General features: G+C 38.6%; 1 protein-coding gene across 1 annotated transcript in view; it reads left to right on the top strand.

Annotated features, from left to right (window-relative positions):
* The first annotated feature begins 1,410 nt into the window (after positions 1-1,410).
* ARSJ (arylsulfatase family member J) overlaps positions 1,411-23,991 on the top strand; it is a 79,690-nt gene continuing 57,109 nt past the window's right edge. Inside the window, exon 1 of the mRNA XM_035030324.1 lies at positions 1,411-2,780. Coding sequence (XP_034886215.1) covers positions 2,383-2,780 — 398 coding nt within the window. The 5' untranslated portion in view covers positions 1,411-2,382. The remainder of the gene's footprint in view (positions 2,781-23,991) is intronic.

The raw sequence follows: 23,991 nt of genomic DNA, 5'->3' as shown, positions 1-23,991 counted from the left end.
AAGGGCCCTCTTTCTTGCATAGCAACATGGACTAAGTGCTAAGTCATTGACTATCCCCAACTAAAAGCAGCTGATTCATCTGAACGTCTTTTAACACTCAAGCACCTTGTTAGGCTTACAAAGCTGGGAGCCTTACCTCAGTGCTTTCCAATCTCCCAATATTCAGTTCACTCGTTACATATTTGGTGATTTACCTTACAGAACTGCCAAGATCATATTTCCAAGTAGGCCTTCTAACACTGCTCATCCCTCCACAGACTAATCAGAATGGCTTCAGGGAAGAAAATAAAGTGGTAGAAGGCTACACGTGTTAGCAAAATTACCTGTATGGAGCACACTGCAAGTTTCAAAGGTGCTAAGTTTCCATTTTACAAATGTTTTGCCTAGAAATGAAATAGGAACTTTAGCAACAGAAAGGAATTAAAAATAATGGCTAAGTGAAACCTAGATTTATGCTTAGGCAATTGGGAGAGTCTGGCTTTTTATGTGCCAGCCCATAGTAGGTGTTCAATAAATAATTTGAATAAATTTTGGGAAAGAAACATGTCTCAGTGGCTCTTGGCATTGATTGCCTCCTCTATAGATACCACAAATCCCTTTCCTGACTGAGCAGGGCTTTAAAAACCTGTGACTCTAGTAAAAGCAGGCATATCTTCCTAGTCAGGACAAGATTTTACAATAGTTTCACTCCACATAGTTTAAAAAAAAAAAAAAAAGTGATGAAGTTCCTGGAACTATTAGATGGGAAATGGTTTCTTTACTGCAGGAGTGCAGACTGGGCTCTCAGTTCTTGAGGGTGAAATGCGTAACTCCTCTTCGCCCCACATTCTTGGCTGGAGACGCCCTGTGGGTAAGTTTGGGGGGAGGTAAGAACAAGGGGACAATTTCAATATCTTCACGTAGGGAGAAGCTCATGAGGAAGTCAGGCTGTCAAGGCCAGCAACAGGGAAAGGAAATTCAATTTAAAAACTTGTAGTCGCGACTGTTTAAAAAAAAAAAAAGAGGCGGGGATAAAAAGAGTAGGAAAAATGGGGGGTGGTGGTGGAGGGAAGAGACTAGTAAAGGAAAACTAGAAGAGGAAGAAAGAGTGTGCTACGCAGTTTGTTGTTTCTCCTGCTCTTCCTCGCTCACTGCCTCCAGCAGCTAGAAGAAGTTCGCAAGCGCAGCATTCGGGATGGGCGAGAGAGCTCCTCAGTCACGGACCCACGAAAAGCAGCACCCGCTCCACCCCTCCCGATCCGCGCCGCCGCCGTTTCCCCCCTCTCCGGATGATGGAGGGCAGCCGGCGAAACCCGGAGAGGAGTTAGCCCTGGCGGACTCCCCTGGATCCCGCAGGGATCGAGGAGAGGCGCGCAGCTTTCCTTCGGTCCCGCAAAGCCTCCCCTCGCTCCTCCTCCCGCAAAGAAAAAAGGAAAGACCGAACCTCTAAACCAACCTTACCCCTCCCCCTCTTCCTGGAGGAGCTAAAGCCGAAAGTACCGTTCTGTGATTCACCGGACAGAACAGAGGACGGAGGCGGCCAAGAACGCCTAGTGCGCAAACTAAGTAAGTTAGCTGACAAAACGCACCCATCTCTCAGCGCCTCGGCCGGTGCGTCAGCTCCGCGGAGACCAAGGGGGCTCGGCGTGGAGGGGCCACCGGGGCGGGAACGCGCTTCGCTCCCCCACGCGCTCCAGCGGCCCGGAGGACTGGGCGCCCGAAGTTCCTGCAGAAAAGGGTGGTTAGCGGTGGAAAGGAATCAGGAAACTGGGCTCCCCCCCTCACTTCGCCGCCTAGTGTCGGGGAGGTTGGCAAACGCCTTGGAGAGGACCGGGAGAAATAGCCCTGGAAAAGTGGAGAAAGTGGTCCGGAAGTCGGTCCACTTCAGGCAGCTGTTCATCTGCTAGTGTACGGGCGAGGCGAGGCGAGGCGAGGCGGCCCAACTTCAGGGCTTTCCAGGTGAGGGGACGGCCAGGCTGCAGGTCCCACCCGGCCCGCGCGCGCGCGCCCGCCGCAACCTCACTCCTCAACGTCCAGGGCGCTCTGGGCAGAAAAAGCCCCTACGCAAGGTGATTCTCAGTCCCTTACTAGACTTCTTCTCCCGAGAACTTGTGGGTGGAGGCACTGACTTTTTTTGGTGGCAGCTGCTCAGGGGAGCGAGGAGGAGGAGAAAGTGAAATTTGAAGGAGAAGAGCGGCTCCTTGTTGTTCCGACGTCTCATCACTTCCAGGAGGTTAAGGAAGGTTGTTGGATGCGGTGACAGCGGAGAGGGGCGCGGGACTTCCTTCCAGGTGGAGATAGTCCGCCGCCTGTTCGGTCGACCCCTCCCGCGTGCATGTGTGCGCCAGCGGCCGCACGCGGTGCGTGGTTCGGCGAGTGGCGTCTCAGCCGGGACCTCAGTGAATGGCCCCCAGGGGCTGTGCGGGGCCTCCGCCGCCGCCGCCTCCGCAAGCCTGGTTCTGGCCGGGAAGGATGCTAGCCATGGGGGCGCTGGCAGCCTTCTGGGTCCTCAGCCTCCTCACCTACGGTTACCTGTCCTGGGGCCAGGGCTTGGAGGAGGAGGACGAAGGGACCTTGCGAGCTCAGTCTGGAGAGAGACCAGAGCCCAGCACGACGGCCACCTCCCAACCCCACCTCATTTTCATCCTAGCGGATGATCAGGGATTTAGAGATGTGGGTTACCACGGCTCGGAGATCAAGACTCCCACTCTTGACAAGCTCGCTGCCGAAGGAGTTAAACTGGAGAACTACTATGTCCAGCCTATTTGCACACCGTCCAGGAGTCAGTTTATTACTGGAAAGTAAGTGTTGACACTTTGTATACTTATTCCTTGGAGAAATCTTAAGCATTTAATCAAGACCCAGCTCCTAATTTAAAGGAGTAACAGAAAATACGGGGAACGAGTGAATGAATGAAATGTGGTATTGAGTTATGGTGAGTATCAAATTGGATGCCCTGTTAATCTTGAACATCTCCTCTCTAGTCTAGTCTCATTTTCCTTACTCTCAGAGCCTGCTGTGAAGTGCCCTCCAAGTTTTTAAATGAGATCAGTACTTGTAAAAGTCTCACCTACCAACCACATGTCTCCAGAAGGGGTCTCCTTTTCCAAATCTATTCTGGCTTTTGAGCATGCTTAGATTTCGTTCAGGCGTCACAGTAGAATTCACAATCGCCATCACTGATAAGAAAGACAGATCAAAAATTTTCTGCAACTCTTGGTTTGTTCTTAAATCTAGAATTGAATGATCAAAGGCATAGGTTCTCACGGACATAAAAGAGGCCAAGGAAACAGATGGAAAGCAACGTAAAATCAGTGTACAGATGACTCTGTTTGGGTCTTTGGTAGGTAATTTTCTCTGATTGGATTAATAAAGAGGGACATGTGTGATTACCAAGGCAATTCTCAAGATGCAAGGAAATTCAATGATAAATGTTCAACAGGAGTCCAATTTCATCTGAAGTTTTCTGCTCCTTTTATCTGAAGTCTGGGAATTTTCTGGCTAACTCTGAGAAAAATCAGATTATTTGGATGCTTAAGTAAAGCATTTTTAATTTGTTGTTTTGCTAAACAGCTAAACCTTCTACTTAAAGCATTCACTCATTTTCACAGTTCATCCTATTAGAATATGGGTTACTATTACTGATTTGGATGTCCAAAGTCAGCCTGTGCAACTGAGATAGACTAGGAGGTCTGGAGGTCAAGCTACCACTGGACAGAGGTAGAAGAGAAGCCTTGGTGGTTCAGTATATGCATCCTGTGAGTTCAGTCTCGGGGAACCCTGCTTCAGTGAAGTTGTTCTTGGAACTGGATCCTCTAAAAGTAGCCAGTATCCATTGGAAAAATAAAGATTATTTTGTAAGAATCTCTGTCTTGCAGAGACTTTTGCTTACAGCATGATTTCCATTGCTTAGCAAACTGTCAGAACGTAGCATCACTGCCAGAAAAGAAAAGAAAAAAAATCCCATCCTTTCCTTTCTTGAGAATGAGAGATTTAAAAAAAAGTCTCACTGTACTTCAGAGATAGTTTAAAGGTTATTTGTGGCATCACAAAGTCAAGGGCATTTGATATTTATAAAGGAGCAGATTTTTGGCTGGAAAATAAGTCCATCTGGTGGCTGCAGATCAAGTTCTTCATGTCTAATCCCAACCACTCTTGTATTTGACTTATGAAATAAATGTGTCATAACTCACTGAATCTCTTCAACTAATTTAGAGAATTTAGATTTACTGAGATAGCCAGTGGTAGTTGAAAATATGTACATGAATTATATGAATTTTATCTTTCACAATAGAGCATATGCTTTAAGGCTTTTTACCAAATAAGAACATTTAGTTCCTAAACATTATTTTGCACTGATAAAATATCTAGGTTTTATCTTTTAATCTTTATGTTTACTTAATGACATGAAACAGAAATGAAGCTAGGGACGCCTGGGTGGCTCAGTCCTTAAGCATCTGCCTTCGGCTCAGGTCATGATCCCAGGTCCTGGGATCTAGCCCTGCATCAGGGTCCCTGCTCGGCGGGAAGCCTGCTTCTCCCTCTCCCACTCCTCCTGCTTGTGTTCCCTCTCTCGCCCTCTCTGTGTCAAATAAATAAAAATCTTAAAAAAAAAAAAAAAAGAAATGAAGCTAGAAATAATTCCTAACTTTTTTCTCTTTTTTAAGTTGAAGATGATATACAATGTTGCATTTGTTTTAGGCATACAACATAATTGATTCAACAACTCTATACATTATGCTATGTTCACCAGAGCGTAGCTAATTTTTCTCTTTTGTCAAAGGTTGGCTCTCTTGTTCTTTCAATGCAATCGAACATCTAATGAAAAGATTTATTCTCCTATTAAATTTTTCTATTCAGTGCGACAAATTGTGTAGCTGTTTTATAGACAAAAAGTTTAAATAGATACTGTAACTTGATTTAAATTTTTATTTGACTTAAATTAAGCTGAAGACATTTCCATTTGCAGTTCTCTTTTTTAGACTGGAACCTTCCTTTAAATGAACACAAATATAAGAAAGAAAGTAGTGATAGAAGCCTGGTTGTGGACCTAATATTAATGGTGCAGAGCCCAGGGATTATGGTCATTTGTCCTCTCCATGAGCACATGTGTATACTCCCTAGATCTTCTAAAGTAAAACAAAACAAAACAAAATCAGAAAGCAAAAAAAACCCCTAACTGTCCTGAATTATTTTAAGTGAAAAATGGGTTATATAAAATACGAGAGGATTCAAATATCTTTTATGAAGAAAGTTAAAATGATTAAAACTGAGGCTACCTTTTTTTTTTCTTTTTTAACAAGCCTCCTTTTATGTTTTGCTGAAGTCAAAATGTCAAAATCTATTCCCCTATACTGCATAAATGTGTAACAAATTCCAGATTGCTTTAATAATTTATATCATACCCATCTGGTAATATTCAATATCAGTTAGACTGTCAGTAAGCATTCACTGTGTACAGATCCCTGTATTGGAGCTCTGAGGAACAGTAAGAAGTAAGCCTTAATCTCTGGGTAGTGGTCTTCAGATTTAAATCTACAAAAATAATCACTCAAAAGGCTAGTTAAAATGCAGATTTCGAGGCCCAACTAGCAATTCAGCTTCAGTAGGTGTGGGGTTGAGCCCAGAAATCAATGGTGATTTAACAAACACTTCAGGCTATTCTGATGTTGACAGTATTAATACAAATTAAGGGTGTTATTATTAAGTGCTAACATCCACTGTTCCAGGATAATGCATTTTTATCTCGTTTAATCTTAATAACACTCTGTAAGATAGTTGCTGTTGTTATCTTCATTTTACATAGTTACAGCAAAAAATTTCAAGAGAGGTAGTAATGCAGGGGCTCTGTACATGGGACTTTGAGAAACAGCATTGAATGTGTTCAAAGTTGGCCTGGTGATAAAAAAGGTTGATTGAGAAAGTGGCTGTCTATGTTTGATTTATTTCAAAGTAATTTTCTCACCTTTTGTTTTTCATAGTTTTACAAATAAAGACATGGATAAATGACATCATTTTTTCTTTTTTTTTTTTTAAGATTTTATTTATTTATTTGAGAGAGAGAATGAGATAGAGAGAGCATGAGACAGGGGAGGGTCAGAGGGAGAAGCAGACTCCCTGCCGAGCAGGGAGCCCGATGCGGGACTCGATCCTGGGACTCCAGGATCATGACCTGAGCCGAAGGCAGTCGCTTAACCAACTGAGCCACCCAGGCGCCCTGACATCATTTTTTCTTAAAAGAGAATATAGTGAAGGCTTCAGAAAGAGAATTAAAAGTTTTGCAATATTTAGAGGCACCTAGGTGTCTCAGTTGGTTAAGTGTCTGACTCTTGGTTTTGACTTAGGTCATGATCTCAGGGTCATGATATCCGGGTTGTGAGATGGAGCCCTGCATTGGGCTCCGCACTCAGTGCAGAGTCTGCTTGAGGATTCTGTTTCTCCCTCTGCTTCCCCTCCCCCCGTACTCTCTCTCTCTTTCAAATAAATAAATAAATCTTAAAAAAAAAGTTGTGCAAAATTTAGGCACGCATTTTATGCAGACTTTAAAGTAGGAAAAATCAGCAATCTGAGCTGAATTTGTATCTTTGGCAATAATTTTGGTTTTTTTACTACTTTGTTATTAATTTTTCTACTTGAAGTTACCATGGTGATCATTTTTATAAATGCAAAGGTAACTCAAATGTGTATTTGTAATAGGATATTTGATAAATTCATTGCGTATTAAAGCAACTCCTGCTTCTTGCCCAGGGTAGTCACTCTCCCAACTTCTAACACGTCAGGTTAATTTTTGCCTTGTGTTTGAACTTTATCTTTTTTTTTTTTTTTAAAGATTTTATTTATTTGACAGAGAGACACAGCGAGAGAGGGGAACACAAGCAGGGGGAGGGGGAGAGGGAGAAGCAGGCTCCCGGCCGAGCAGGGAGCCCGATGAGGGGCTCGATCCCAGGACCCCGGAACCATGACCTGAGCCAAAGGCAGACGCCCCTGAACTTTATCTTAATGGAATTATAGAAATATACTCTTTCATGTCTGCCTTCTTTCTCTTAACATTATGCTTGTAAAATTTTTCCATGTTGTTGCCTGTAGATGTAATTCATTCATCCTCATTACTGAACAGTGTTCTTTTGTATAGATATACTACAATTTATTCATCCATTCTGCTGTTGACACATATTAAGGTGGTTTCCAGTGTTGGGCCATTATGAATAGTGCTGCCATGAATATGTATTTGTATGTGTTTGTTGATGAACATATATATATGTTTCTCTATCAAGAACTTGGATTGCTGGGTTATGGGAATGTGTGTATTCATTTTCTGTAGATACTGCCCAACAGTTTCCCTAAGTGGTTCCACCAGTTTACGCTCTTACCAATACACAGTCTTAGCAGTGTATGGAGAGTTCTGTTTGTTTCACATCTTTGTCAACGTTTGATATTGTCTTTTTCAATTTAGTCATTCTGGTTGTTATGCACTGGTATACCATTATGGCTTAAATTTGCATTTCTTGAGTGACTAAGGAAGTTGAGCATCTTTTTGTATTTTTTTTTTAAGATGCATTGACATCTTTTTTTTTAAAGATTTTATTTATTTATTTGAGACAGAATGAGAGACAGAGAGCATGAGAGGGGGGAGGGTCAGAGGGAGAAGCAGACTCCCCGCCGAGCAGGGAGCCCGATGCGGGACTTGATTCAGGGACTCCAGGATCATGACCTGAGCCGAAGGCAGTCGCTTAACCAACTGAGCCACCCAAGCGCCCTCTTTTTGTATTTTTATGGACTATTTGAATATTCCCTTTTAAGAAGTATCTGTTTAAGTCTTCGTCTATTTTCTCATTAGCTGATTGCTCTTCCTTGTTGATTTATGGTAGTTATTTATATATTCTGTTTCTTTGTCAGATATTTGTACTGCAGATGTCTTCTTTCACTCCATGGCTTACTTTTTCACTCTTAATAGGGTTTTTGATGAACAGAAGGTTTTAATTTTATTGTAGTCTAATTAATAATCTTTTTCTTTTTATGTCCTATTTAAGGTATATTTGACTAAATCAAAATCATGATTTGGTCTTTTTTTCCTAAAAGTTTTATTGTTTTATTTTTATATTTAGATCTATAATTCATCTGAAATTAATTTTCTGTTATGGTGTAAGTCAGGGTTCAAGATTATTTTTTTTCCATGTGTACCTCCATTTGGCCCACACTATTTATTAAAAAGGCCATACTTTCTCCACTACACATCAGTGTCACTTTTTCATAAATCAGAAAAATATAGATGTTTGGGTCATTTCTGTTCCATTAGTCTCTTTGTCTATCCTTGTGCCAATACTACATTCTTAACTATTATAGCTTTATAATACTGATATCTGGAACGTAAGTTCTCTGACCTGTTCTTCAAAATTGCCTTAGTTCTTCTTTAACAGTTCATTCATTTTAAAAATATGGATGTACAAATGGGAAAGGTTGGGAGATTTGGTTTTGGAATATGGAGTAGTTCTTTTCTCAATTATTCTACTCTCTAAGTGAAATAACAAATGAGGTCAGTAGCTGAGAATAAAGATCTGGAGGTTTAAAGACCAAAATAGAAAATATTCTTCCAGGAGAATGAGAAAGTGAATTAAGTAGGGAAATGCTGTACAAATACAGGGCACTCAACTGAGCCCACTTGAGATTTGTAGTCATAAATTTAAACAGAGATGGGTCATCGTTTGTTTGTTTTTCTCGTGCCATGGCCCAGTGCTGGTGTGCAGAAGAAGCACCATTGAAGAGGTAGATTTAACTAGATATGGGGCTTTGCCAAATCAATCAAGTGGGATCATGGACTCTAAATTGGCAAGGAAAAGGGGAAGACGTTAAGGGGTTAATGTTCTCTAAGAAATCACCAGGTCAGTGAATTGACTCTGGCTGGGGTTGAAGTGAGGATATATAATAAACTTGGAAAGCTAGATAGATATTGGTAGTTGCAGAAGTGTATGCTTGGGGTTAAAATTGTGTCAATGGTACAGTTTTGGGAAATGATAGGGGAATGGGTGCTAAGGTGAGATGGAAGAAAACATCTTTGGAAATGAGGAAGGCACGGTTTAAAGGGCAAGGTATTGGATAGATCACTTCAGTGGATATTGAAATTATTAACAACAATGAGAGAAGTAGTATTCAAGAGAATGGTGAACTAGGTGCTGGAATCATCAGGTGCTGGAGGTAAGGGGCAGGGCCTGGAACTAGGTGTGTGAAGGAGTCAAATAGGAAAGTTAGTCTATAATCTGTTGCCTTGCTTTTCAAGGGAGTTGAGCTTTTAAAAGAAGAGAAGAGCCAAAATTGTCTGAAAGTGCCAGTGAGGAATTAGGAGGACATTCATCCCTGCTTCAGGCTCTGTGATAATTGGGGTATGGGTAAAAGAACAGCCCCAAGTTAAGAGAATGTCAGGGATACCCAGCAATCAACTAAAGCAAGAAGGTGGAGAGAAAGTCCAGGAAAGAGGAGAGGTCATAGTAAATTTTGCTAATGTCAGACTTTCAGTAACAGAAGGCTTCTTGGCAAAGGTTAGGGAGTTAGGAGTGGAGAGGGATTGGTTGAATCAGAGTAGAGATGTACAGAGACATATAGAGATTAGAACCTGAATGAAAGAAGTTACATTGGGAAGATTGGAGTTACAGTGAAAACACAAATGGCGCTGAAAGGCATTGTAGGATTTTCTCCACACAATCTCCTAGGAAATGATAAGTGTTCAGCTTTAATTTTAGTGTCATTCTGGAGATTGATTGAGCTCCTGACCGTTCATCACCAACTACTGCAGCCATACTGTGTATAGTCAGGCACACGGTCAGGAGCTCTGGGGGCTTCATCTGGTCTAGGAAGATAGGATCCATGTAGGCCTCCTTCCTCTGTAGAATGCAATGGGCTGTACAGGCAGGGAAACATGTCTCTTGCAAGTTTACAAAGTATTGTTTCTAGATATGAAATTGTCAATCAACAATTATGCTAGTGTTGAAAACCCTGAAAAAGTAATCAAATTCTTTCAGTCATTCTCACAGGAGAAAGATTCAAGGAAGCTAAGGAGAGTAGGGTTTGATTATTCCATTTCATAGGCATGTGGGTACACATATACATTTCCCCTCCACTTCTATTGTAAACATAACATCAAGAGTCATGCATGCTTTCTCTTCCATCCACTTCTTTTATCCAAAGCCTAGTTTTAAGTAGTGTTCTACATACTAAGAGTACACAATAAAAATCAGTTGCTAAGAGTTCACTTATTACATTTGTAAATATTTAGTTAATGCATAAACATCTAGAGAAATGTTTATGGTTAGAAGTTTAGAAGAGACAGAATTTTTTTCCAAGACTCACTTTGGCTTTGGAAAATGAATGTAACAACAAATGAAGAGGGTGGCTTTAAAGTCTCACATATCCATTTCAAAAAGAACAGCTCAATAGAGGAGACCATTCAACAAATAGCTGCCTCTTCCTATTTGACCTCATGGGTTTTTCTGACAGTAGAATCATGGTCAAGTAATCTATTGGCACACTCTTGTGATCAAAGTCCCCAATTTTAAATGAGTCTTTTAAAAAAGATTCCCTTTGAAATGAATTTCTATTCAGGTAATCCTGGGTGAGTTTCCTGAGTGGCTGCTCTGCAAGGTGGACATTTATTCAGGTGTGGAGAGTTGAGAACATTTTGTTTCATCCAAATGACCTCTCCTAGAGATCAAAGGTGAGAGAAGCGAAAGACTTAAGCCCCTGCTTCTAATATGAGCTCAGTGTGAAAGCCTCTATTTCAAAGTTTCATTCAGATTTTTTCCTACAGCAATATTCCAGAATTAAATTCACTGTAATCTTTTTCTGTATTTTACTTTGATATAATTAGAGTGTGTTGCAATGTTCTTTTATCATTCTAGATAGTAAGCATTCCCGGTAGTGTTACCTCATTGAGACATTCATTCCCCTGTGTGCTCTATTGCAAAAAAGACTTTTTACCTCTAATCATTTACTCCCTCTCTCTTCCGATTCACCCAGCATATTTGCTTTATTCAAGCATGACTCTCATTACATCACCAGCCTCAGCAAACACCCTCCCTGGTTCAACCCTGACTACCACAGAAGGGGAACAGAATTAATTTTTACTCACAACCTTATTGTACCAATCACTTTTCAAACATCCTGTCATTTGATCTTCACACCCACTCTGAAGGTAAAATATTTTTATTATTCTGAAAAAGTTATGAAATATTTCACAGATGTCTTCCTTTCGCGAATGATATGTGAAAGTTTTAGAGAAATTATGTAAGTTGATCACAGTCACACAGCTTCTAAGTAGCAGAGCCTGTATTTGAACATAAACTTGTGTAGCTTCAACAAGACCCTTGCTGTTTTCATCACCTCATTCTGCCCGATATGAAAATTGTAAGCACCTTAGTCTAGTCTTTAAAAGAGTTTTTATCCTTATTTTCCTCTCTCAAGCTTCACACTCTCCTCCAGCAAAAAGGATGATTCACTGTTCCTTGAGCACGTTCCATACTTCACTTTCTTCCTTCTTTTGCACATACTGTTTCCACTCCTTGGAATTCATGCCCTATCTCTCTTTGCCCAAATGCCAGCCATTCAGACTCACCTAAAATACTACCTTTCCTGTACAGCTTTACGAGATTCCTTAGCCAGAAATAATTTATTCTAGTGATGACCTTTCATAATTCTATTACTGTCTTATTATGTATCTCATTCATAGCTGTCACTAAACCTCGTACCTCTGATTTATAATCTCCATAAATCTCACAGTGCTTTGTATTAATAGGCACTAAGTATATATGTGAAGAATGAATGAATGAATGAATGAATAGATGAATAAATGATTATTTATTTCCCTCTGGCAGGCAATGTGATAGAGCAGAAATAGCATAGAATTTATAGTGAGGAAACCTGAATTACAGTGCTGATTCAGTGAACAAATTCCTGACTGACCTTGAATAAGTAGTTTAATCTCTCTAGGATTCCATGGTTTCACCTGTAAAATAGGAATAATGATATTATTTATATTGCCAACCTTAAATTGATCAATTGAGGTAATATATGAAAAGTGTGAAAACTTTTAAGTATTATATAACTTTTAAGTAAAAATTCTTTTAAATTTAGAGCTATAGCTCTGTAATTTTTAATCATATACAAACTTTAGAGGAATAGTTCTTTTTAGAAGTTTTCTGTGATAGGGGCGCCTGGGTGGCTCAGTTGGTTAAGCGACTGCCTTCGGCTCAGGTCATGGTCCTGGAGTCCCGGGATCGAGTCCCGGGATCGAGTCCCGCATCGGGCTCTCTGCTCAGCGGGGAGTCTGCTTCTCCCTCTGACCCTCCTCCCTCTCCTGCTCTCTGTCTCTCATTCTCTCTCTCTCAAATAAATAAATAAAATCTTTTAAAAAAAAAGTTTTCTGTGATACAGTCATATCTCTTTTCCAATTTCAATCTATTGGTGCAAAGAGTTAAAATTAAATCCCATATGTTTTACTTTCTATACATAAGTTATTTTCAAATGATATCGTTAGTTCTGAGATATTCAGGAAGGTGATTAGGGGTATATATTTTTTTAATTTCTGCACTTGGAAATTGTGCGTATTGTTGTCATCATGCTTGGCAGAATCTGATGGAACCTTGCTAAGCTTGTGACAACTGAAAGCAGATGCATATTTAAACAATGACATTGTTTAAGAGTACAACACTAAATGAGAAGAAATGGAAATAGGGTAATGGAAAGGCCGGTGATTACTTCAAATTCCTTCAATCAACAACAACTTTAAAATTTTATTGAGTATCATTAACATACCTCATTCAGCTTTGAATGCCAGTTCACCCCAGGGACTACCACTCAGGAGGTACTCAATAAATTGTTTTGAATTAAGACATTGCTCTTGGCTTCTTGGGAATTGGAATTTGATATGCTTTGTGACCACTCTTTCAGTCACCTTCTAAATGACTATGTTGCCTGCAGCATCTTCCTTTAATACTAGGACTTGGGTGAAATTTCAACATGTTCGAAAACCACTTCCCTGGTTAAAATCTTTTAGAAACCGACATTACCTATAGGCTAAAGCCCCATTCCTAAGCATTCTATATAAGGACCTTCAAAATATGGCTTCTGATAAAATTCTGGTGCAATCTCCCAACACATTGCCATTTATACCTTCTCTGGATTATCACTGCCAAGGTACTATGCCCCCCAACCCCCCTGTTTCCATCTAAGCAGGTTTCCCTTTGCTAGAATATCCTTCATTCTCCTCTTTGTTGCATCCCTCCAGACCCTCTACTACCTTCATCTCCTCTGCAGTCCTTCTCTTATCATTTTCTTACCCCACACCAGGCAGAATCAAGTGTATTCTCCTCTGTTCCTACAGCCTCTCCTCTTTACATTTTTATAATATTTGTAATTATTTATGTACCTATTTCCTCCCAATTCCAAAATGTACAACAATACATTAAACTGTAAACTTCTGTCTTTTTAAAGACTTTATTTATTTATTTATTTATTTATTTAAGGGGGGAGGGGCAGAAGGAGAGGGAGAGGTAGAGACTCTCAAGCAGACTCTGTACTGAGCATGGAGCCAGTGTGGAGCTGGATCTCATGACCCTGAGATCACAACCTGAGGTGAAACCAAGAGTCAGATGTTTAACCAACTGAGCCATACAGGTGCCCCTGAACTGTAAACTTCTTACAACATAGTCTATTTAAAACAAAAACAAAAACAAAAACAGCATATCCTACTGATTAAAAAGAAGGATTCTGTAAGACACCAGCCATGTAACTTAAGCTGTATATGCCTCATTTTCTCATGGGAAAATGGCCATGATAATTATAGTACCTACCTCAAAGAATTTATTGTGAGGGTTAAGTGGGATTATGTACATGGAACATATAGAATAGAGTCTGCCACATAGAAACCTATTTATTTATTTGTTTGTTTCTATAAAATCTTGATCATCTTGGTTATTACCTTCATGCTGGGCAACTTTAAGCTATCCCACAAATAGTGAATGTTGATAAGCAGACTCTCAATAAATATTTCTTCAATAATTATACTGAATCACCATTGCTGATCAACTGGGATTTGATACTGTATTTCATAGAGTTAGGTGGACATAAATATTTAGATTGGTAGGAACTTTTAACAGTTGTTCAAGTTTAATTTTAACCTTTATTATGTTCAGCGAAAGCAGCCATGTTAAGTGGAAGTTATTTGAGGAGCAGGGTGCTATGTGGGAAGAACTGTAGGCATAGCGTTGAAGACCTGGGTCTAAACACCATTTCCCACCTACAGTGAAACCTTAGATAGTTACTTCATGCCTCTGAGTCTCCTCATCAAGTGAGAATAATAGGAGCTAACAGACCATTACTTTCTGGTTTGGTTATCCTATTAAATGAGACCATGTTGGTGAAAACATATAGAGTATTGCCTGACATATAATAGATGCTCGATACATTCTAGTTTTAGGTTTAACTGAATTCTGCAGGGCATTTATTTTGAATAGAAAAGGAAAAATCTTTCCAAAGTCTCAACTACACTTTTAAGTTTTTTCCAAATTGGGGATGTGTAGAGCCTTACCAAAAATTGTGACAATACTCATGAACCTTTTGGGTTTACCATATGTAGGCTTTATACAACTTTTCTTGGGTATGATTATGACAGCCAACACAGTGATAGAACTCTTAGAATTCAAAGGGATATCACATGTAATTTTTTTCCAACCCCCTCATTTTATGACAATGGATAGGAATATTCTTTCCACTGACCAAACAGAATCAATAATAATGCATCTCTATCATAACATCAGTACCAATCTACTAAGCACCTGGGCTTAGTAGGGAGACGAGCCAGAAAATAATCACTAGGTTATTGTCCTCTTGCTGAAGAGATATATTAATGTGCTTTTCTCAATATTTGGTTGTTCTCAGACTTGATTAGAGAGGGTAAGGGAACCAGACCTAGATGAGAAAGAAGCTGAGAAAACTAACTGGACCCTATGGGATTACTGGATTGGTCTATGCACAGTGACCACACAGGCTTTGTGAGCATGGTTTGGCAACATTCAGTGTCCAATAAGGTCCAGCCAAGAGGTACATAGCAGCAGGAACATGAGTGGCAATCAATACTGGATTAAATTCATGCCCACAAATCCAAAATAGGCACTCAAAAATGCCCAGTAATCTTTTTAACTTCCTCTAGTATATGTTCCATTCTTTAGAACTACTATTTCAAAATTTCTCATCTCCTCAAAGTTAGTTTCAGGATGAGTTCAGTTATATCCTGATTTTTTTAAAGTGTTCTAGCTGGTCTGAACACTTACCTGACTTCAAAATTCCATCGACAGAAGCAATAATGAATAATCTATACCACAATATTAATGTATACTATAAATTATAATTTTAACATTTTTAATAAATCTGTGATTTATTAGAAATTTATAAAAAGATTTGCCATAATCTTGGATCTGAGGACCTCAAGAATTTTTAAATTGTTTTATCAGACTTTAAACAATTATCTTCAGGGTTGAATATTACAAGATTAAAGACTGTATTATATCCTTTGAATATACCAGGTTTTTGCACAGAATAAGGCTATAATAAAAGTATGTGAACTGAGTGTATCAAACTTATCAAATTAAATTTTTAGTTTAGGACACCTGGGTGGCTCAGTTGGTTAAGCTTAGGACTCTTGATTTCAGCTTATATCATGATCTCAGGGTCATGAGATTGAGCCCCACATCAGGCTCCATACTGGGCATCAAGCATGTTTAAGATGTCTCTGTCTCCCTCTGCCCCTCCCCCCAACATAGGAAAAAAAAAATAAAGTTTTGTTAGTTTAGAGAATTTTTAACATACTTGAAAATATAAGCTCAAATACTTGAAATCAGTTTTGGTTTTTATTTTCTTTTTGTTTTTGTTTGTTTTTTTGCTTTGGTTCTAGTTTGGTTGTCTTTCAATGTTCTGAAGTATAATTTAATCATAAATTTTTCTAACTAAAAGGTTTATTTGAAGATAAAATCTTGGGAGTAGAGCTGTAACATTTATTTGGCACTTAACAAGTGTTAAGAAATTATATATATATATGTATATACATATATAAATAATTTGATATTATATATTCTCTAATTTGTCTATGTATGTATCTCTCTTCCAATATGTATATAGACCTCATAACTCAGGGGTAATTATTATTATCCACATTTTATATATGAAGAAATCAAGCTCACAGAAGTAAAATATCTTGGCCAAGATCCCATAGTAAGTAATGAGGCTAGAATTGCAACCCTAACACTATGATTGTTCCACTACATTACTCAGATGGTTGACAAGATGGGTTTAGTATAGCTGCATAGCTACTCTTTAGAGTTAGAGTGGAAATTAATAAATAGCTTGTTCAAGTAAAGCCACAACAGGCTAAAATAGGTATAGCTATTCTAAAAAGCAGAAACTCATTTTCAAACTGGCTTTCTCAAACAATTTGGGGAAATTGGGATAAGTTCTTATTATTCATTTCATATCTACATTAAGAATGACACTATTATTTTACCTTTCAAAATTTGTAATACTTAAATTGTTAATCAAACTATACTTTCTCATATTGAGATGAAACAAAGAATTTAAGTGGTCCAAAGGGATTTAAAATATAATCTCAGCTCTGTTTTTGTTACTATGTTTTGAAGTAATAGTTGAATACTTCCTATAAAATGTTTTGTTTAAATTTGACTTTGAAAAGTTTTAAGGATTTTTTTCATACATATTATTGCCCCTAACCTCTTAAATATTAACAATTAGACATTTAGAACTGTAAGATGTATGTAATAGTGCAATGTGTAAGAATTACCTGGAGAGCTTGTTAAAGCCTTCATTCCTCTGGACCCCACCCAGGAATTTTGTTTCAGAAGGTCCTGGGTGGGGCCTGAGATTCCTCATTTCCAGTAAACAGCCTGGAGATGATGAAGTTGCTGGTCTGGGGACCACAATGAGTGCGGAGTAACACCACAATACAGTTTTGGTCTCTAAGGCTCCATGACTGTTTATTACCATCTTCTTTCTTTTTTCCCCCACCATTTAACACCCACCATATGCATAAGGCTGTTTAATTTAAATGCCATCCAAGTAGCAAGTGCAGTTAATTCATGTGGTTTTCTTTATATCCTCTATAGTTGAAGGCTTGTTTCAGGTTACGTAGATCTGGCTCCTGGAAGAGACAGTTTCTCTATTAATGTGCTTCTGCTCTCCCACAGAATGAATGATAAAAAAGATTCCTATTTTGGGCAAAGCAATTGCCTCAAGAGCAAAAGCAACTGAATTTCTTAGAACTAAATTGTGAAATTAAAGGTGCTAGGAGATATAGATATTTTAGCACATTGTTCTCTTTAGAACCTTTCTACCACAATGCCAACTTAGAGAAAATGGACATTTATTTTGGGGTCTTGTTTAAATCAATAAATTAAGAATTTGATCTAGTGTGCATCAGTTTCAGGATGAGTTCAGATATATCCTGATTTTTTTAAAGTGTTCTAGCTGGTCTGAATTAGCTGAGGAATTCATTGTCATCATTTACCTTTAAATGAGATTAGGTCATTTGGTTTAACAGTCTGGGATTTGCTAAAATAATTCAGTGATTTGGTTTTAACAATAGAACTTCTCAGATCTCTTTTCTGATGTGGCTCCGAATGACCGCAGATGCCAAAATAATAAAAAATATATAATTTAAAATAGAGGGTTTTTTATTTTTTAAGACCAATGTTAAGCCTCACCACAAATCTATGAAGAAGGTGAATGTTAATATTTCTCAGTCTTACAAAGGAGTCTCCCAAGGTTAAATGCATACCCTTAGAAGTTCTGTAAAGGAGAAAACTACACATTGACTAATTTGTCACACTCATGTGTAAACCTTCATGAAGCTTTCCATTACCAGTTAATGGTTCTTGAGGTAATCACCTTTGATTTAATTAGGCTTCTTGTTTTTATTTCCCTGAGATTCATTCAGCATTCATTCATTCAGTACTGAGCACCTATTCTGCCAGATGCTGTTCTAGGCACTGGGAGACGTATCAGTCAACACAACCTACAAAAATCCCTGCTCTGGTGACTTTTATATGTTAGTGCAAGGAAACACAAATAAGTGAAATATATAGTATGCTAGTGGACGCCATGCTCTGTGAAGGAAAATACAGCAAGAAAGGGGATGGGAGTTAAGAGGGTAGTGTTATGGAGGTCATGGAAGGCCTCATTAAGAAAGTAAGGGAGGGAGTCTTGTATGTTGGTGCTCCAGGCAGACAGGACAGTAGAAGCATAGGCCCTGCGGTAGGAGCAGCTTTGATATGTTGAGGTACCATTAAGAAATCCATCTAGCTGGATTGATCAGAGGGAGGACAGGGGAGAGTAAGAGGAGGTGGGGTCAAGGTGGTTAAAGGAGCCAGATTCTGTAGTGCAGTGCAGGCCAGGACGGGATAGGGACTTCCACTGTGAGCAAAATGGGAGCCATGGAAGGCTTTGAGCAGAGATGTGACATGACCTAACTTAGTTTTAACTGAACTGCTTTGGTGCTTATGTTGAGGATAGATTGTAGAAGTAAGGCTTGCAGCAGGAAGACCTGGTACAGAGATCATCCATTAACCTGTGTGGAGAAATTACAGCTGTGGAGAGGGGTGATGGAAAGCAGTAGATTCTGAGTATACAGAATCAACACAGGTAGAGCAGACAAAATATTTTTATGAAGTACAGATAGTTTGGGGGGGAAAAGAGGAGTCAAGGACAACTTTAAGGTCATTCATTCTGCTAATAGCACAAAACCAAAATGTGCTTGCTCAAGCAGGTGAAATTACTACTGATTACAAATTACAGGAATGCCTTCCTTCAGTAATTACATTTGACACTTCAAAGCCCACCGATACACGAGAGCCTTTGTTTCTCCCTTCTCCTTTGCCTGACTCTCTGAGTTTTTACAGTTTGAAGGAGTGCCATAATATATATATTTTTTCATTTAGCAGTAAGGTCCACAGAAGGGCATAGTAGATGGAGTTGGAAGATCGGCATTTGAATTCTAGCTCAGCCACTTACTAACATTTCAAAGGAAAGATAAAGCGCAGGGGAATGTGGAAGAGGCTGCTTTGTCAAGACAAGAACAAGAACAAGAACAGGGCTCCTTCAGCCACAAAATTGTCCAGAATGGCATTAACTAGGTAAAGTCACCATTCCCATCACTTTGCCACCTCAGACTTGAAGACACAAACCCTGCGGATTATTGGTACAGTACACATTACTAGTATTAGAGTTGCTCAGATGGTTGCTGAAAAAAGGAAACCAACAAGCACAACCAATGTATAAATTGGACATTCCTCTCTATTGCCATTACACTGAAAATGCTGCCACTTCAGTCAGATTAAATGTCAAGTGTATACAACACACACACACACACGTTTCTCCCTTTCTCTTGGATTAACGTCTAGGCCAAAGAGTCTGAGTGGCACTTGGTGGTTGAATCTTCACCTGGCACTTACGGAGTTATGACTTCTAAGGATTTATTTCTGGTAAGAATTTTTTTTTTTTTAATTCGAGCTGCACTCCTTTTGTTTCTTAGTTTACAAATAGCTAAAAATAGAACATCTGGTTTTATTTTTAGAAGACAGTCATTTTAAAAACCTTTCCACACTGGTGATCTCTTCTTTTTGTTCTCTGAGTTAATAAAATTGTTCTCTAAACAATTTGTGAACCACCCTGGGTAAGTTGTATTGCTGATGGCTTCTGTGTTGTTTTCTGGGCCGAAGAGTTAACAGCTGTGCAGATAGGGAGACAAGTTTTAATGAGATGAATGTTTGTTTCAGTGAGTTCATTCACCTCGGTTACCCCCTAGTATTAAGATTGAAAGGTCCACCCTCCATCTGACATAACAGTGAGCCCAAACTTTCCCTTTCTTGGACTTTGAAGGACAGGCACTGTAAAACATTTTATACTGAAGCAAAAGAAATTTTTAAAATTATTTCTTAAAGAACACTGAATCTCAAGAGTCTTTTACAATCTCTAATTTCTCCTCAAAATCCCTCCATTTTAAATATTTGTGGGAAACTTTAGTGAAACCGTGTTGTCCTGTCCTGTAAGAGTTGCCTTGCTTCCCACGTGCTGAGGCCTTTCTGGGCCTTTCCGGGCCTGAAGCAGGGCTGTAATCTCACGCCTGCAGCTGTCTACGTAGGACCCACACAGTCCCTTCTTTGTCCCAGAGCTTCTTTTTGACCTGGAGGAGCTGGCCGGTTCACAGGTTTGTCTGCCACATGTAAATTGATTTAATTTCCTTGTTGGACTTGAAACTCATTCTGTGACTTACAAACTCTTTTTCTATGGTGGAACTTTTTATTCAAGTGAGGTCTTTGATGGAAAAGCTCAGTATATAAAACAGATGAAAGTAGAGAGTCTGGCAGAGGTTCCTAGCCTCAACCCCTTCCTTCAAAGGCTGGCTCAGGGCCCCTCTGCCCCATCTCCAGGGTTCCTGGGTCACGGTTTGAGATACTGAGGCCTATTTTGTCTACTATGGGAGTCATTTCCCAACAGGTCAAGAAAGATACGTGACTAACTTAATGCTGCAAACGAGCACTTTGTGGACAATGCAGTCATTCTCAAGAATAGAGAATATAGGCATTTAGTTATAAAATATAAAAATAGTTCACAGCAGCAGCAACAACAAAACGCTGCCTGTCTTTTCAGTACATCTTTTATAAGTCAGTGCTTTGGTTACAACAGATTTTTTTTTTTTTTTTTTTTTTTACAGATTATGATGTTTGTCCTGATGCTTTTAATGAATTGATCATAGTTTTTAAAGATGATGCAGCTAGTAATAATCTTAAGGTATTGTAATGCTATAGTGCAGGGGCATGAAAGACTTTAATATCCGAACTAGGGTACATGGAAGTATGAGGAAAATAATAATGAAGCAACAATATCTATAGGGTGGAGAAGACTTTCCAGGTAATATCAGACTTTCAAGGCTTTTTTTTTTTTTTTTTCTTGTCTTCAAATACCATTTCAGTAGCCCAATAGAGAATACCAGGGAGCTATGATTTAATAACTAAATTATAGGTAAGCATGTTGCAGAACAGTTATTGAGAACTAATACTTAAAGTTTGTCCTCTTTCTATGCATAGTCTATAAAATGCCAACTATAACTCTACTGCCTCATTATTATCTCTCTAATTCTGTAGCAGGAAAATCAGTAGGAAATTGTTCAGATGAGAAATGAGAAGCTGGAAAGACATAATAATAAGAATGGAAAAGAGAACAAAACTTCAAGAGATAATCCGTATTAGAATGGACATTACTGAATCCCCAAATGAGCATAGCTTGAAATGAAAAGAAGAGAAACTACAGGACTTTCAGGAAAGTTCTCTTTGGGTGGCTGGTGGATCACATAACATTATCCAAAGTAGACATTAATCGAAATGCAAGGTGGCAAATATTTTGCCTTTAAACTGTGCTGCTTGTCTTCTTTATGTCTTCCTTCGGTTTTCCGGAAACCAAATATCTTTTGATAATATGCAACCATATAAAGACATTCTGGTGAAACAATCCCACATCCTTGCCATCCCATTGTAGTTGCCCAATGGTCTAAAAAAATCATGGTGAATAAATATAAACTGAAACATAGCAAATGTCTGTAAGATTTTTGTTTAAATGCTACACATGATCATTGTAAATCCTATATAAATAAAAAATTATAGCAAACTGAGGTTCCTCTAGTAAATGTTGAAATTCAGAAAAGATAAGACATGAAAACAGTAAAATCTTATTTCTCTCTTACCCTGGCCTCTCGTGAAAGCTAAAAATTCTGTCTCCTCTGAGACTGTGAAATTGTTCACAGGTTCACATATGTCCCTAACATTTTAATAGCTAACTGTCTTGGAAAGCTTTATGACTCTGACTCATGTTTGGCCAGAATGATTCAACCTTAGGGAATCAGTGCCCTAGATCAGAACTAGTCTGTGCATTTGAAACATTAAACAGAAGATTTTTTAAAGGAAATATTATGTATATTTAGAAGTAAAGCTGTTAACAGAACAGAACACTGGACTGAGGGTGAACAGAAATTATTTTCCTCCACAGTGTACTGTTGGCTTATGAGGTTTATGTTCTGTGTGAGCCACTCAGAAAGATGTCTACAGCAATTTCAGGCAGATTACTTAATTTAACATTTGCCTGAAAAGAAATGTGCTTTTTAGACAGTTCTAGTTATTATTTTAAAAAAATTTATAGTGCTTTTAAGTTGCTATTTTAAGAAGAAAGACATTTTTATCAACCCCCCCCCCCCAAAGAACCTAAAACCACAAATGGCTTTGATTTTGGAGAGGTTACTAAAAGGGCTGGTGGAATAGAAATGGAGAGAGTTGTGTAATTTGTGAGAGGAGTTTGACTTTGAAACAAAGGCAAGAGAGAAATATTCTGGTGTTTTAAAAAGTAGTAGGTTCAAAGAGAGGATATTTTCAAGATAGAGAGACATGTGCTTGAAGATGTGGGTGAAGGTATAGCAGAAAATAAAGGGGAATTTAGGGGAAAGTAAATCTTTAAACAAATGGAAGTGGTACATTTTTATCACAGTTGCCCTCTTGCCTATTTGAATCTTATTCATCCTTGAAGATCCAGATCAATGTCTGTCTGCCTTTCTCCAAATCTTCCTCACCTTAAGCTCTGTTATGCATGCATTTGTATATATATAACTGCTAACAATAAAATATTCAGGTTAACATCCATAGAGAAAAAATATATAAAAATCTGTGATGGAGGGGCCTGATATTTGTCAAAGTAAATGGTTTACAGACCTTCTATAATTACCACAGGTGTCTGGTTTGAGGAACATAGTACAAATAGAAAAATTATTAATGGATTTCTTAATTTCTCTACACACAGGGAAACCTTAGACCGCATTTTATCTTTAGTCATAGCATCGATTACACTGTTTGTACTACTGGTTATGCACATAATTTTTCATTTAACACTAATTTTGGCTCTATAACTCTCTCCCTAATTAGACTGGATTTTCATATAGCAATGCTTTATGTACAGGGACATTCAATAAGGTGGCTGATTTGTCATCTCCTTTTTCACCAAACCAACCACCTCACTGAGTTCAAGTTGCATCAGGAGCACTGTTGTTCAGTTTATTTTCCATGGTATTTTGGAAGGAGCTGGTAAGAGGAAGTAGAGGTTCCAGGCAGTGGCAACAGCTGGAAGGCATCTCTAATTAGATTCCAGGCGGACTTGGGCCACATTTATAACTTTCCATATGCTGGCTTACAGTTCCTTTTAAAAAGGTTCCCCAAACAACATGCAAATTTAAAAAGATTTGCTGCACTTGTATATGTCACTCAATATGAAGCTGTTTTCTTTGAGCACCTTAGTATGGAACATAGAATGGTAATCACCGAGTGCTAAGTTAGAAGAGGTTATCCAGAAAGGATGTCTTAGGAGGTCTTTGTGCTTGACTGATTTGTTATTTATTCATAAAAGTTTCAAGACTTCCATTACCTCATAAAATTAAAAGATATAAGCCTAGCAGATGAAATTCTATCTGACTTTTAAGTTTTTTCTCTGACGTACGTGATTTGGAGTCTCTCTTGTAAGTTACTGGTTTTTTTAAGAAACACAAAAGAAGCCAACCATTGTGTTCAATATACAAACAAATCAGTGGCCGTGAACTATGAAACATATGTTGTGCATTTGTGATTATAGTGTTGTGCTCAGCAGTAGAGAGAAGGTTTGGAGTTGTTGGGTTTTATTTTTTCAGCATTCTATCCTGGAAAGACTGACTTAAAATTTTCCTTTTCAAGGAAATTAAAAGTTATATTTGTTGCAGAAGAACTTTAAAGACCTATTGCTATTCTCAAATGGATTATCAGTCTACTTAATTTTAGATTTTAAATTTTCCAATAAAACTTATTGCTTATTAGTTTTGTACTTATGAAGGATTTGTTTTTGTATTTGCTTTCTCCAGAGAGAAATTAACTTAAAAAAAAAAAGATTTATTTA

The sequence above is a fragment of the Mirounga leonina genome, unplaced genomic scaffold (genome assembly GCF_011800145.1).
Source record: "Mirounga leonina isolate KUSES-001 unplaced genomic scaffold, KU_Mleo_1.0 Mir_357, whole genome shotgun sequence".
NCBI classification, from domain to species: Eukaryota; Metazoa; Chordata; class Mammalia; order Carnivora; family Phocidae; genus Mirounga; species Mirounga leonina.
Note: the sequence above shows the minus strand (reverse complement) of the source record. Positions and strands in the feature narration are given on the sequence as shown.